This window comes from Marmota monax, unplaced genomic scaffold, assembly GCF_021218885.2.
Source record: "Marmota monax isolate L192 unplaced genomic scaffold, Marmota_monax_Labrador192_F-V1.1 WCK01_AAM20220418_F8-fsc00211, whole genome shotgun sequence".
NCBI lineage: Eukaryota > Metazoa > Chordata > Mammalia > Rodentia > Sciuridae > Marmota > Marmota monax.
Window position 1 is genome coordinate 2,885,557 of NW_026694080.1, and position 16,895 is coordinate 2,902,451.

Consider the following 16,895-nt stretch of genomic DNA (forward strand, 5'->3'; position numbering starts at 1 on the left):
AGCAGAAGGTCAGACTCAGGTCTCGTGCTATGTTAACCCAGTGGCCTGATGCCCTCCCTGGCCAAGGTCCTGGAGCAGGACCAGCCCTGGTGATGCTGCCTGTCATCAGAGGTCCTGTTGGGATGAGGTTCAACTGAATGGACGAGGACTAAGGAGTAGTAAAACTGACCCAGCTGAGAGTGACCACAAAGGCCCAGGATGGACTGAGCACAGACTAGGTGCCAGCTTATCCACCTGCTGGAGCTCCTTTCATCCGTCTCCTGTCCCCACCTGCAGCAGACTCAGCACAGCAAACACGTGGATTCTGGAAAGTTTCAGGTTTTATTTTCTCTCAGAAACTTTAGGAATCCTCTTCTCATTTAATTAACCCATCAACATATTTTGTGGCATAAATTTGAAACACAATCAATATCCACATTCTGTTTTCCAAAAAGGAAGGAAGACGCTACAATTCAGAGCAACATAAAGCTAAATCAGGAATGAAGACATCCCGGCCCCACATCAGCTACAGAGGAAAGTTGATTGAGGAAGAGAACATTGTGGGGAGGGGTCCTGGTGATCAGGGATGTGCTCCTCTCTCCATTGCCTCACATTATGATTGTAGGAACACAGACACAAAGACACAATCAGATGCCAGCTGCACAAAGAGTAGCCAGGAACTCTTGAAACTGCAGTAGAGAGCAGGAAGGGAACTGAAGAAATCCTGTACTGCTCAGTCCCACAGATGGTAGTATCTCACACTGTAAAAGAAAGTATTATGAACAGATTCAGATCACTCCTTGTAATGGAGACACTCTGAACAACCCATTAAACACTCAAAATGTCACAAATCCCTGTGAGAGTCCCTGTAACCCAGCAGTCTCCTCATTCCCCAACCCCCTCCCTCTCCAGGCCCTCCAGGGTCTCACCTTTCTCAGCAGTGAGAGACACATCAGAGCCCTGGGCACTGTCATTACCTGAGCAGAACAAAAACAGAACCTGGTCAGAGCCCGCAGGAGGTGTGGGTAATGGAGGAATTATGGGACAGACCAACTCCCCCATTGCTCCCCATTACACTGTCCCATGGGCCTCAGAGATCAGTGTTCTTCATACTTACAGGCAGCTGGAGCATAGGGCCCTTTCTTTACTCCTGTGGGAAGAAAACATCTTGTGAGAGAGCAGGTTAGAAACAGATCTTAGAGGTACCCCCTAGTCCTGGACACTGGGGAAGTCTCCAGAACTGTGACTGAAGATGTAGGAAAGGATCAGGAGACAAGAAGAAAATAGATGCGTAAAGATGGAGCTTATTACTCTCCTGAGTTCTTCCTCAGCAGGAAGATTTCCCTCTGGCCTCTAAATGCTGGGAATCAGGTCCCATCACCACAAACATCAAGAGGATATATTTGTCCTTTAGTTTCTATGCACTTTACAAAAAGTAAACAGATTCCAGGTTGGGTAAGGACACGAGTAGATGTTACTTCCCATTAACAAGGCAGGGCACACTTCTACCAGGTACTTGAAACCACCAGTGGGACAAAAATTCAGACCCTGCACTTTCCCTACCTGTGTTTTTCTTTCTCCACAAGATAAAACCGACCACAGCTCCAGTGACAACAAGGACAATCACAGCAGCAACAATTCCCATGACAGGGATGGTGGCCTGAGGGGGTGGCTCTGGGAGAGGAAGGGAAGTCAGGTGAGGGTCTCTGATCCCCAGCTCTCAGTCCCTACCCTGCTGAGGGTCTCCAGAAAGCCTCCTGCTTTCCTGACAACAGTTTCTGTGCCCTCATCCCCTCCTTACCCCATCTCAGGGTGAGGGGCTCAGGCAGCCCCTCATGGTGCACACGGCAGGTGTATCTCTGCTCCTCTCCAGCAGGCACCACCACAGCTGCCCATTTCTGGAAGTTTCCATCCCCAGAAGGTCTGGTCTCCACAAGTTCCATCTCCTGGGTCTGGTCCTCCCCATCTCGTCGCCAAGTTAGGGTGATCTCCTTAGGGTAGAAGCCCAGGGCCCAGCACCTCAGAGTGACATGCCCTTCAGGGGTAGGGTGGTGAGTCACATGAGTCTTCGGGGGGTCTGAGGGAAAGAATAGGGAAATTCAGACATTTTGGCATTTCCTCTTGGGCCACTGAAGGACTCACATGACCCTCCTGAGAATGGACAACATGATTGGGGTGGGGAGGAGCACAAAACCTAGACACAAACGGGAAGGCAGGATTCTCGCATAATGTATTCCTTGGAAAGTTCTAGAATCATATTGAGACAACCTAGTGTAAGAGGTTTCAGGTCTCTAAGAGGGACTTCAAACTCTGGTCTGGGTAGAGGCTGAGACATGTGGAAAAGCTGGAGTCAGGTCTCCCAGGACACTAGGCTGGAGTGGACCTGACAGTCTGTCCCTGATGTCCAGGCTCCTGACCGGGACCTGTGGTTGGGTTTTTACTGTCTTTCCCAGCCGCCAGGGAGAGAGAGACGGGATCCTTCACTCGTCCTGAGAGACAGCGGCCTCAGTTCCTCTCTAGGGCAGCCCCTGGGGGTCCAGGCCACTCCCTCCCCCTGGACAAGGAGCAGGAGGTGTCTAGTGTGGGCGCCATTCTCCTCCCTCCTGTGGGAAGCTTTAGGAGGGACCTACAGGGGATCAGGCAGGTGAAGCCCCTCACACCTGTGCGCTGCAGCGTCTCCTTCCCGTGCTCCAGGTATCTGCCGAGCCACTCCACACAGGTGCCCTCCAGGTAGGCCCTGTCCTGCTCCGCGACACCCGCCGCCTCCCACTTCCTCTTGGTGATGTGAGCCGCCGTGTCCGCCGCGGTCCAGGAGCGCAGGTCGTCGTTCAGGGCGATGTAGTCCTTGCCGTCGTAGGCGTACTGACTGTACCCGCGGAGGAGGCGCCCCTCGGTCCCCACGTCGCAGCCGTACATCCTCTGGAGGGTGTGAGAGCCTGTCCCCGCCCCGTCAGCCGCCGCCCCGCCGCCCGCCCCGGGTTCTCCCTAAACTGAAACCGAAACCGTCACAGTCCCCGGGCGCTGTCTGGGTCGGGGTCCCCGCGGGTCCCTCAGCCTTGGGGTGAAGCTCGGCCGGGGACCCTGACGACTCGGGGCCGTCCGCGAGGGACGTGAGGGGTCGCGACCTCCGACAGGGCCCGGGTCACTCACCGCCCGCGCTCTGGTTGTAGTAGCCGCGCAGGTTGTTGAGGTTCACTCGGTCGGTCTGCGCGGTGCCCTTGAGGTCTGTGTCTCCCGCTCCCAGTACTCCGGCCCCTCCCGCTCTATCCACGGCGCCCGCGGCTCGGCCCTGGGATTCTCGGCGTCGCTGTCGAAGCGCACGAACTGCGAGTCGTCCACGTAGCCCACGGAGATGAAGCGGGGCTCCGCGCCGGGCCGGGACACGGAGGTGTAGAAATAACTCATAGAGTGGGAGCCTGGGGAAGGGAGCCGCTGAGACCCCGGGATCCTCTTCTAGGCGCCCGACCCAGATCCCAGGTTGACGACGCCAGGAGGAGAGGAGTGGGGTCTAGAGAAGCTTAGGGGTCGGTGGGACGCGGGAGGTGAGGACTTAAGGGCGGGAGTGGAGGGTCAGGATGAACCGCACCAGAGTGGGGAGGATCTGGGCTGGGAGCAGTGGGGACACAGCTCCTCCGGTTCCTGAGCGCTCACAGGACGGTCCCCTCGCTCCTCCCGCGCAAGAAGCCATTTCCCTCCCCACCTGGCACTTACCCGCCCAGGTCTCGGTCAGGGCCAGGGCCCCTGACAGGAGCAGGAGCAGCGTTCGTGGGGCCATCACCCGCATCCTGCAGCTCTGGGGAGATTCTGCGACTTGGCCGGCGGGTGGGGACTTTAAAACCTGAACAGCGGTGACGCTGATTGGCTTCTCTAGGAGCAAGACATGCAATGGGAGTGAGAACTGCGGCCGCATCAGGAGTGTCCAGGCAGAACGACCTGACACGGGTTGGGAGAAGAAGAAGTGAAACTTCAGAGAGAGGAAAATCCCCAGTGCTCGGTGTCTACACCCCAGGCACCGCTCTAGACCCTGAGAGCCACGCCCGGGACTGGGACTTTGCCCAGAACCCTACTCTGTACTGTCGTCCTTGGTCACACACACCCTCACCTTGATTCCTGCCTCAAGGTGTAGAATCAGCAGTTCTCAAATTTTTGGTTTCAGAATCTTTATATGCTCTAGAAAGTAGTAATCAGAGGTAATCAAGTTTCTATGCATTATGTCTATCAATATTTGCCACCTTAGAAATTAATTCCATTTAAGAGATATGCTCTTCCTTCTTAATATTAATAACTAATTGCATGTTAACAGAAACAGTAGTTTCAAAGAGAAATAACTGTTTTCCAAAATGAAAAGATTTAATAAAAATGGATCATTTTATTTTTTACAATTTTGAAAGTTCTTTTTGTCAATAGAGAATGCTAGATATTCATATTTTCTGCATTTAACCTGTGATTTTGATTGAAACAAAAAATACAGCCACACAAATATATAGGAGGAATGTTTTTAATAACATAACCAATATTCATCTTTGATACTACACTAAAATGACACAAGTGTTAGCTTCTTAAAGGTTCTTTGCCATGAGGATCCTGAAACATTATCTTTGAATAGTTCATATTCTATTTCATTAAAGTCTGTGGGTGTGTCTTCACATTGAATGGATCTTGTGCTGATGCATGATATTTCTTAGTCATGCATTGTTTGACCAAGTTATATAAACCTTTTAGTATTAACATATTTAAGTGAAAATAATCAAGAGGTCATATGTTGATATCACCACAGATTTCACCAGAAAGTGTTGTAAGTACTTGGGAGTCTGTCAGGTTAATAGTGGTAGATACAGGTTTGCCCAGATTCTCATTTTCTCTTGAGAACATACATGTTATCATTGAATATATTGCTGTCTGTGGATTATCTTGAAGGGACAGGTTGTTGGCCAAATATTGAAGTCTAAGGAATACTTCCCCTGTCATTCATTCTTTGAAGCAGGAATGATATTCCATAAAATGGGGCTAGTCGTACAACGCACTAAATGGCTTTTGTTGACACAAACACCCGACTTTTGAATGTAGCAAATGTGTTTTATGTGCACTTCCCATTCTATCAAAAATAAATGTATTTATAATATGGACTATGGAATGAAGATTTAATATAGTTAATGTTTTTAATATATATATATATATTTTTAAATTATAGGTGGACGTAATATCTTTATTTACTTATTTTTATATGGTGCTGAGGATCCAACCCAGTATCTCACACATGTAAGGCAAGCACTCTACCACTGAGCCACAACCCCAGCCCAGAGGTAATGATTTTTAACACTTCATTCAGGACATGTCTAAGTGAACTGGCACATTTTCCCTTCTGCAGTTAAAAGGTACTCACGAATACAATAACTATGATTACAATTTGGTACTATAGCTTCCACTTTGCCAAGTTTTACTTTATTGTAAGTAATGTTTCAGTGATATTATAAAAATGTTTTTTTTTTTTTTTTTTTTTTTTTAAGATATAGGTCCTGTGCAATAGTCTGAACACCTCCAAGGGTTCCACAGATCACACTTTGAGAACTGCTGCTCTGAGTAAACTGTGGAGAGATCCCAACTGCTCCCAGCTTCTTTGCTTGATTCACTGCCACTACTCTCAGTAATTGCTAAAACATGTAAAAAGATATGGTATTTGTAAACAAGTAAAGGAATTATGTGCAATTATATGTAGAAAGAAAACAAAGAAGTTCTTAGAAATTAAAAACTGGTCACAGAAGTGAATAAATCTGTAGATGACTTGAACAATTAAAATAGTACCAGAAAAGAAGTTGTATAGCTAGAAAAATAGAGGTAAGGAAGACAGAAGAACTATTAGAGCACAAGACATCAATAAAGGATTTTCAACAACTGAACAAGATGAATTCCAAAATCGAGAGTCAGGAATGATTTTAAAATCTCAAGAAAAATTCTCAATGTTTGCAGCACCCCCCCCCCCCCAATTACATTTGAACTGCCACAAAACAAAGGAAAACTGACCCACTCCAAGATAGATTAGAATGAAATTTCAGAAATTAGGTAGGAAAAAAGAAACCCTGAACATTTCAAGAGGCAAGAAAGACAGCCTTGGAAGCTAGACAATGTTGAAGCCATATCAGGTGCATTCAAAGAAAAAATATTTTCAACGCAGAATTCTGTACTAAGTTAAAGTTGGACTTAGAGCTAGGGTGTGCTAAGGACATTTCAGATGTTTAGGGTTTCAATATTTTTTTGCTCCATGTTCCTATAGGATGTGGCTAAATGAAGTGAGAAACAAAAATGATGGAGGAAACCAAGGAAAGGGGACAGATGGGATGAAGTTAATAGGGAGCCAGCACAAGAGAGGGAGGCCAAGTTCTCCCATGAGGTGAAGCAGATCCAGGGAGTCAGCCTTGCTCCATTGTGAAGGCATCCAGTCCAGGTGTGGCTTCACAGTCCAGCTCTAGGACAAGTGTCTTCACAAAGACCAAATTGGTGAAGTCCTAGTTATACTTTAATGTACTGGTGGAGACTGTCTTAGTCTTTTGGCTGCTCTAACAGAACACCACACATTGAGGAAATTATAAAGAACAGATGTTTTATTTTCTCACCATTATTATGGTTGGGAAGTCCAAGGTCATGGTACTGGCGAGGGCCCTCCTGCTATTTCCTTGTGTGATAGAAGGTGTAAAGGCAAAAGAGAGGGCAGGAGAGGTAGGAGGCATCAACCCATTTCCAAAATAACATACTGACTTATTTAGGAGAGCAGAACTCTCATACTTACCCACCTCCCATTAGGCCCCATCTCCCCACACCACCACATTGAAGATCAAGATTCCAACACATGAACCTTGGAGCACACATTCAAACCATAGCAGAGACCCTGGGAGAGAGTTTGGGAAAGTCTCAGTGATGAAAACAACAGAAACTAAGCAAATGAAGGAAGAACACTTTTATTAATTGCAGGGAAGTTAAAAAGTCAGTCCAAGGAAACAAAGTAATGAAAGCTACAAACCTAGTTGTGAATAACATCTGCATAGTCAGTGAATGTAAAAATGGTGATCTAATGGAAATTATAAAATGTTGAGAGGACAGGGGTCTGTGAATGGAAACTGTCCATTAAAAGTGCCACATGAAACTGGAAAACTAAGGAGGAGCCCTGTTAACATTCTATTTAGGGACACAGCATCAGGCAAAAGAAGTAAAGCAGGCTAATTCTGGGGATCAGGAAATGGGGCTGCATGGAAGATTGGGGTCATGTGTCTTTATAGACAGCCTGTAGAAGCATTTGACCTTTGAAATGCTGCTGTAATTCCACTAGAAAAAAAATTCAGTGATTAAAAAGACAACATGAGAGAAAGGACTCAGACATCACTTTATAAGGTGTATCAGAGAATTGGGGGCAGTATGGGAGGGAGATATAGGATAGATGGTGAATTTTTAAGGAGGAATTTTGTTTTCTATAGAGAGGTTAATAAATGAGCCACAGAGTGTGGAAGGTGATGATGCAGGGGAGGGAGGGCCAACCTTGTTCCCAAGTGCAGAGGTGGCCTCAGACAGCAAAGACCCTCCACCATCACTGGTGGCACAGTTTCAAACGTGGGGGCTGTAATGGGATTATGAGGCAGTTCACACCTGAGTCCTTCTTTTTTTCCAAATGAAAAGAGAAAGAATTTCATCCTCTAGGAGTGAGGAGTGGGGATGTAGTAGTGGGGTATGAGAAGGGAGGAGAAAGTGAGAAATTGCTCTCTGAGGGAGCCAGAGAGCCCACTGACCTGGAAAATGGAATATGGAGAGGACAATCAGGGGCCCCTGAAGCCTGTGTTCATCACCTGAGGGAAAGAGAGGGAGAGAAGAGAAACACGCAGCCTTCAGGCTGCAGGAGGAAGGTGGTAACAGACTAGAAGGAAATGCAACACATTTTTCTGGTCTAGGGGTATGGTTATTTTAAACTCTTAATTTATTATGGTTAGCATTTTACAATTTTTCTGTATCAAATATAGAGTCATACATCACCTAATGACAAGAAATGTGCTCTGTCTATGAAGCCAGTATCACCCTGATACCAAAGCTGATAAAGTCACATCAAGGAAACAAAACTATGTATCAGTTTGCCTGGTGAACATAGATGTAAAAATGATTAATAAAATATTAGCAATTTGCATTCAAAAACATTAAGAAGATTATAGAGCAAGTGGGTTCCACCCAGAGATGCAAGGTTGGCTCAATATATGAAAATCAGTAAATGCAATATATCACATAAATAGAATTAAAGACAAACATCACATAATCATCTCAGTCAATGTAGAAAAACCCTTAAACAAAATTCAGTACGTCTTCATGTTAAAAATACTGAAGAGGGGCTGTGGCTGTGGCTCAGTGGTAGAGTGCTTGCCTAGCTTGTATTCTCAGCACCACATACAAACAAATAAATAAATAAAGGTCCATCAATAACTAAAAAACAAACAAACAAACAAAAACTGAAGAAACTAGACATAGAAGGAATTTGTGTCCACATTGTGAGTGCTATATATGTCAAACACAAAGATAATACCATACTAAGTGGGGAAAAACTGAAAATATTTTCTTTAAAAATAGAAATAAGACACAGAAGTTCACTCTCACCACTCCTATTCAATATAGTACCTGAAACTCTAACCAGAGCAATCAGGCAAGAGATGAATATTAAAGAGTTAAAAATAGAAAAGGATTCAATTATCTGTATTTGCTGACACCCCTACACTTTTAGAGGTAATAACTTCATCAAAGTAGCAAGATACAAGATGAACAAACAAGGCCTGGGGTTGTAGCTCAGTGGTAGAGTGCTAGCCTTGAATGCATGAGACCTTGGGTTATGTCCCCAGCACCACAGAGAAATAAACAAATAAAAATAAATATATTGTGTCCATCTACAACTAAAAAATATTTAAAAAAATCAACAAACGAAAGTCAAACTTTCCTAGACACCAATAATGATCCTGCTGAGAAAGAAATCAGGAAAATTCAATTCAAAATAGCCTCAAACAAATAAAGACCTGGGAATATATCTAAACAAGGAGGTGAGCGACATGTACAGTGAAAATTATAAAACATTGAACAAAGAAGATGAAAAGACCTCCCAGGTTCTTAGATTGGCAGAATTAATATTGACAAAATGCCCATATTTCCAAAAGTGATGTACAGATTCTCTGTAATCCCCATCAAAATACCAATGATGTTCTCAAAGGAAAAACAGTTCTAAATTTCACATGGAAGAAGAGAAGACTCAGAGTAGCCAAAGTAATTCTGTGCTACTAATCAGAGCAATGCTGGAAGCATCAAAATACCCAATCTCAAATTACAGTGCACAACTGTCCTAACAAAACCAGTTTGGTATTAGCATAAAAACATACACGAAGGCCAGTGGAATAGAATAGAAGGTATAGAGACTGACCTACAGAGACCCAGTCATCCGATCCTTGACAAAGGTGCCAAAAAGACAAATTGGAGAAAACATAGCTTTTAAACAAATGGTACCTGGCAAACTGGAAATCCATATGCAGAGGAATGAAACTGGATCCCTATTGCTCACCTTCACAAAAATCAACTGGAAGCAGACCAAAGACCTAGGAATTAGACAGAAGCATTGCAACTTCTAGAAGAAAACAGGCCAACACTCCAACATGTTGGCTCAGGCATCAGCTTCCTTAATAACACTCCTACAGCTCAAGAAATAAAACCAGGGGTCAATTAGTGGACATCAAATCAAAAAAATTTCTGCACAGCAAAGGAAACAATTAAGAGCATGAAGACAGAGCCTGAAGAATTGGAGAAAACCTTTGACAGATACTCTTTGACAAGGGATTAATATCCAGAATGTATAAAAACTCAAAACACTTGCCAGAAGAAAAACAAGTAACTCAACCAATAAATGAACAAAATAACTAAACAGACATTTCTCAAAAGAAGAAATGCAAATGGATTTCATATATACATATATATGTGTATATATAAATCAAAACTACTCTGAGATTTTCTCTCTCACTACTGTTAGAAGAACACTTATGAAGAACATAAATAGATGCTGGAGAGGATGTGGGTATATGTGTACACTTCAAACATTGTTGGTGGGACTGCAAATTAATACAACCACTTTGAAAATCAGTATGGAAATGCCTCAAAAAGCTAGAAATGACTCCACTATGTGACCCCGCTATCTTACCCCTTGATATTTGTCCAAAAGAACCAAAATCAGCATACTCTATTAAGATATGCATAGCAATGTTTACAGCAGTGCAGTGTTCACAACAGCCATGTTATAGAACCGGCCTAGGTGTGTGTCAACAGATGAATGGACATAATATGTGCTCTCTGTACACAGTGGAGTTTTACCCTGCCATAAAGAAGAATGAAATAATGTGGTGTGTTAATAAATTGATAGAACTGGAGAACATCATGCCAAGTGAAAAAAACCAGACTCAGAAAGTCAAGGAGCAGAAGTTTTCTTTCATATGTAGAAACTGGAGAGGAACAAAAGAAAACAGGATAAAGAGGAATCTCATTAAAATAGAAGTTGAACAAATCAATTACAAAGGGGGATTGAGAGAAAGGGGGGAGGGGAGGATAAGGGAAGTTCTGGAGAATGAAATCTACCAAGTTATGCTTGGTCCATGTGCAGGTACACCACAATGAATCCTGCTTCCATATATAAGTACAATGCACTAAGTTAATTACAAAAGACAGAAGAGAGACCCTTAGAGTAGAGCAAGAGAGGATCAGGGAGAGGGAGGAGGAGAGGGAAAAGCAATACAGTGAGGAATGAGACTGATCAAGTTATGTGCATGTAAGGTTAAGGCATAATGAATCTCACTGTTGTGTATAATTTTAATGCACCAATAAAAAAGAAAGAGAAACACGTTGTTAGGTAATTTCATCATGGTGCAAGCATCAGAGTATAACTTTCACCAACCTAGATGACATGGCATGACACACATAGACTTAGGGTAGAATCTGGATATGAACTGTCAATGGTGTCACAAGTGTAAGGGAGGTTAATGGTGTTTATTTTAAAAAATAGGATTCATACCAATCAGAAATAAGACAGATGTTCACTCCCACCACTCCTATTCAATATAGTACTTGAAAGGTAAGAATATACAAAGTTAATCATGGTGCTCCCCCTCTCTCAACATCATCCCTTGTCCTTTAGGTCATCCACACAAAAACCATCACAGATAGCAATTTCTCACTTCTTTTGCCTAAAAAAAAATGTGCATCACTATTGTTATGTCAATAAAGGGCATAGACTGGGATACAATGTTGTGTGTGATAGTAGAAGCAAATGTGACTCCATTTTGTTTTATGACTTCATTCTGTAAAACAACCATGCCAAGTAGAAGGGTCATGACTAGGGCAAGATGTTCTTTTCCTTTTGCTTTAGAAACCTTTAAGAACACAGAACTACCTAATGGGGCTCTGTTTCTGTAACCCGGGTGACTGGGCTAACTGTGATTGGTTAGGCTTCCCGCCGCTTGACTGCACTCTCCTGCTTCTGTAAACTGGCTTGCTTGCATTGGCTAGACCCCCCCCCCCCCCCGCCCCCCGAACATCCCGTTTGCAGTTTTCAGACTTACAAGGAATGCCTTTACAATTGTTCAGGACTGATTAGGGGAACAGCTTTATGTTCTGGTCAGCCGCCACTGGTGTGCTTCAATAAAGGCTTGATTCGATGATGGTGAGTGGTCTGGAAGTCAGTTTATGAAACCCTGGGACAAAGCTTTAACTATAACAGTGTTCCATGACTAAAACACTCAGGGTCGCTCCAGGTGAAGTGAGCTGCACAAAATAACCACACAGAGACAGAGAAATACCTTTTTCTTTGGGTCCTATGACAGCTCCTCTGATCTTACGGGTCCACGGAAAGAGAGAGAGAGAGAAAGAGAGCATGTTTACCCTTTTTATTGAGAAGAAGCCATTCAAATGAGGCAAGGGGTCAAGTTTCAGGGGGTTGAATCTAGCTTCGTGGTGTCTGCTGTCAAGGTTGATGGACATCTAAGGAGGCCACGCCCATCTCATGAGCTGTGTGGGGATCATGGCAGAGCAAGGGAAAAGACCAGAGCGAGGTCCACCCAAACAGAGGGGCAACATCAGTTCAGTCCACTCTGTGTGCTCAGTGCTCATAGTTCACATACACCCAGCCCGTGGCTGGCTTGCCACATCTCCACATTCTCATCACTCAAGGCCAAGGGGCACTCGGTTCCTATGTGGCAGCTTCCGACAATATAGTATTTGCAAATGATATATCTAATAAGAGATTTGTATCTAGAATACAGAAAGAATCCCCTAAAAAGTGATCAAGAAGAAAACCCCATTAAAAAAGAAAACCCCATTTAAAATTTGGCAAAACAAATTACATTGTTATTTCATGTGCATGACCAAATACATGAAAGGAAATCTCATCATTATGTATAATTTTGCACAAACAAAAAATAGGAAAAAATAGGTAAAAGTCTGAACAGACACTTCTCCAAGCAAGATTTACAGATGACAAATAAGTTCTTGAAAAGATGGACACTGTGAATAGTTATCAGGGAAATGCAAACTGAAACAACAATATATCATTACCCACATATTAGTGTGACTAAAATTTTAAAAACCCGGTAATACCACATGCTGATGTAGACACACAGCAACAGAAACCCTCATACTTGCTGGCAGGGATATAAAATGTTACAACCACAATGGGAGATATTGGACATTTTCTTGTAGATCTAAACAACTTCCACAGACTACAGCATGGATCAGGAGGAACTAAAGAAGTTACCAGGGAGAATTCTGGGTAGCTCTACTTTGGCCAGGTGAAGAAGGTTCACACATCAGGGATGAGTCAAGAGAGCAGTGCATGCCCTAGACATGCTGTGTTAAGTGGCATTTCATCTCTGTGTTCTCCCCAAACCCACAGCCCAGTCAACCAAACTCAAATCAAGGATCATTCTGCAATATTCCTGAGCAGCACTCCTCAAAAATATGAATGTCATAAAAAATAAGAAAGAAAGAAAGAAAGAATCTGAGAAAGTGTCATGCCAGAGAAGCCTTAAGGAGACATGATTGCAACTAAATGTAGTGTGGAATCCTGGATGACATCCTGGAATGGAAAAGGGTCATTAATAAAAGCTAATGACATCCAAATGAGCATGCTGCTGAGAAATAATTTATCAATATTGCTTTAATAGTGCGACATATGCATGATCATAAAGTAAGATGTTAGCAGAGAAAAAGTACGTGATCCACAGGCACTCTGTTAACCTTTATCTTTTTCTCAATCTAAAAATATTTTATTTATTTTGGTGGTGTAGGTATTACACCCAGGGGCTCTCTAACACTGATTTACATTGCCAGTCTTTTTCCTTTTATTTTGATATAGAGACTTGTTAACTTTCTCAGGTTGGGCTCAAACTTGGAATCCTCCCACTTCAGCCTCTGGTGTAGCTGTCATTACAGGCATGCACCACCATGCCTCACTAAAGTCTATGTTTAAAAGGAACAGTTTGTACTACAAAGCAATAGTAACAAAAACAGCGTGGTACTTGTACCAAAACAGGCAGGTGGACCAATGGTACAGAATAGAGGACACAGAAACCAATCCACAAAATTACAACTTTCTTATATTTGATAAAGGGGATAAAAACATGCAATGGAGGAAGGATAGCATCTTCAACAAATGGCTGGGAAAATTGGAAATCCATATGCAACAAAATGAAACTGAATCCCTTTCTCTCGCCATGCACAAAAGTTAACTCAAAATGGATCAAGGAGCTAGATATCAAATCAGAGACACTGCGTCTGATAGAAGAAAAAGTTGGCTACGATCTACATACTGTGGGGTCGGGCTCCAAATTCCTTAATAGGATGCCCATAGCCCAAGAGTTAATAACAAGAATAAACAAATGGGACTTACTTAAACTAAAAAGTTTTTTCTCAGCAAGAGAAACAATAAGAGAGGTAAATAGAGAGCCTACATCCTGGGAACAAATTTTTACCCCTCACACTTCAGATAGAGCCCTAATATCCAGAATATACAAAGAACTCAAAAAATTAAACAATAAGATAACAAATAACCCAATCAACAAATGAGCCAAGGACCTGAACAGACACTTCACAGAGGAGGACATACAATCAATCAACAAGTACATGAAAAAATGCTCACCATCTCTAGCAGTCAGAGAAATGCAAATCAAAACCACCCTAAGATACCATCTCACTCCAGTAAGATTGGCAGCCATTATGAAGTCAAACAACAATAAGTGTTGGCGAGGATGTGGGGAAAAGGGTACACTTGTACACTGCTGGTGGGATTGCAAATTGGTGAGGCCAATTTGGAAAGCGGTATGGAGATTCCTGGGAAAGCTGGGAATGGATCCACCATTTGACCCAGCTATGGCCCTTCTCGGACTATTCCCTGAGGATCATAAAAGAGAGTACTATAGGGATACTGCCACATCAATGATCATAGCTGCACAATTCACAATAGCTAGACTGTGGAACCAACCTAGATGCCCTTCAATAGATGAATGGATAAAAAAATGTGGCATCTATACACAATGGAGTATTACACAGCACTAAAAAATGACAAAATCATAGAATTTTCAGGGAAATGGATGGCATTAGAGCAGATTATGCTAAGCGAAGCTAGCCAATCCTTAAAAAACAAATGCCAAATGTCTTCTTTGATATAAAGAGAGCAACTAAGAACAGAACAGGGAGGAAGAGCATGAGGAAAAGATTAACATTAAACAAAGACGAGTGGGGGGAGAGAAAGGGAGAGAGAAGGGAAAGCATATGGAAATGGTAGGAGACCCTCAATGTTACACAAAATTACATATAAGAGGTTGTGAGGGGAAAGGGGGAGGGAAACAAGGGAGAGAATTGAACAACAGCAGAGGAGGTAGAGAGGGAAGATGGGAGGGGAGGGGAGGCGGGATAGTAGGGGATAGGAAAGGTAGCAGAATACAACAGTCACTAATATGCCATTATGTAAAAATGTGAGTGTGTAACCGATGTGATTCTGCAATTTGTATTTGGGGTAAAAATGGGAGTTCATAACCAAATTGAGTCAAATGTATGAAAGATGATATGTCATGAGCTTTGTAATGTTTTGAACAACCAATAAAAAAAAATAAAAGGATCAGTTTGTAGAAAGAAAATTCATAAGCTCTTCTTTTGGTTTTCCAGGTGATTATCCAGAAACTGGAGAAAGGACTTTGAGAGAGAAAATCTGAGAAGTCGGCAGGATTCCTTGTAGGAACGTCCTCTAACTCTTGTGCCTTTAAAAACAACTCAGAAGCATCTTCATCCCCACATCAATGCACCCTCTCTAGATCTGCCATCTCTGCCCGGTCCTCCCCAGAGTTGCTCTGGCAGCCTCGCAGGGCAGCGCAGCGGCGCCCCCGTGTGGCCACGTGGCTGAGCACGGAAGACCTGAACTTCCGTTTCTTGAACTCACTTCGGAGTCCTGGGTCTCCCTAGGCTTGCAGCGACTGTACAGGGCTGTGCGCACAAGTTGGCGCTTTCATCCCGTGCCAGGTTTGGGATTTTCAACTGTCATTCAAAATACAAGATGAAATATGTTTCCTCCCAGTTGATCGACGGTGGACTCTTGTCCCAGGGAGCCTCCAGATCTCCATGCCATAAAGACAGGTTCCCAGGTTATGGATCAACCTCCTGAACAAAATGCATGCCCTCAATTTCCTGAATGGAGCCTTGGACCACTGAATCCCTGAGACTTGTTCTTACTGCTGTTCCCAGGTTCAAGGGTCCCCTTTACAGGGCCAGATTTTCCAACCCTAGTGTTAGGTGGTAATTAGTAATGAGCACTGGAATACAAAACAATAAGGTAGAAGGGTCACGTGGTTTTCTTTAAGTTGCCTATAATACTAATGAACTGCCAGAGTGGGGGTACATGCCTGTAATCCCAGCAACAAGGGGAGACAGGAGAATGGAAAGTTCAAAGCCAGCTTCAGCAACTTATGGAGGCCCTAAGCAACTTTGTGAGACTTTGTCTCAAAGTAAAAACTAAAAAATGGGCTGAGGATGTGGCTCAATGATTAAGTGCCCCTAGGTTTAATGTCTGCTAACAAAACAAAAACAAAAACAAAAACTGAATAATAATAATAAATGAGTAACTCATAGGAAAAAAAATAGGTGTACTAACCCTGAGAATAAACAGGGGGAAGCAAAGGGAACAAAGTAAGAAATAAGTCCAGAGGAAAGATCTGCGGAGCATCTCCTGACAGAGTCTAGTGAGATCACTGTAAAGTTAGGATTTATAGCCACAGGTTTCTCAATGTATATCAGAAGGGACTTTAGTAGCACAGGTGCACTAAGGTACAGTTTGCCTGGTCACTGACCCAGCACCAGTATTAACATAGGATTGACTTGTGGATGAAGCCCCCCTGAATATCACCATGACAGTTACCAAAAGGACCAACTAGGGTAAAACACTACCCTGCTCAGATTAATGAAGGTGGCAGAAGGTGGACCCCTGTTCTCCTGGCAAACATCAAACTTATGTGTTTGGAAGTAGTATCAAATTTCCTTTGTGTTCTCTGCTGGGAGATGGCACATTCTCTTTCTCCCTAGAGAGCGTTCTTTGCTTGAGCCTTACTTTCATGTATAATAAAATTCTCTTGCTGGCTCTTTCATGTGTGACTCTAAATTTTCTTTCATGGGGCACAAGAACCCAGGCCTGGAGCTTCAGCTCCCCATTTACCTGTGACACTGATGGGGCAGGCGTGAGAGGAGCCCCTGGAGTGTTGGCCTAGGGTGGTGAGGAGCCTCCTGAAGAGGTGAACATGGGGAGGAAAGTGGGACATTAAGAAAATGGAGGCTAAAGAGGGGAGGGGACGGAATCAGACCAAAGAAAGCCCTGGGAAGGGCCA

The 16,895-nt window shown here is 43.5% G+C and overlaps 1 protein-coding gene across 1 annotated transcript; it reads right to left on the bottom strand.

Annotated features, from left to right (window-relative positions):
- Positions 1 to 302: 302 nt before the first annotated feature.
- LOC124106711 (HLA class I histocompatibility antigen, B alpha chain) lies at positions 303 to 3,845 on the bottom strand. Its single transcript, XM_046464416.2, is given in 9 exon segments — positions 303 to 740; positions 909 to 956; positions 1,097 to 1,129; positions 1,543 to 1,653; positions 1,781 to 2,056; positions 2,640 to 2,915; positions 3,130 to 3,207; positions 3,210 to 3,395; positions 3,691 to 3,845. Coding segments are annotated over 9 exon segments (1,086 nt in total). The 5' UTR covers positions 3,764 to 3,845; the 3' UTR covers positions 303 to 735.
- Between the last annotated feature and the right edge of the window lie 13,050 nt (positions 3,846 to 16,895).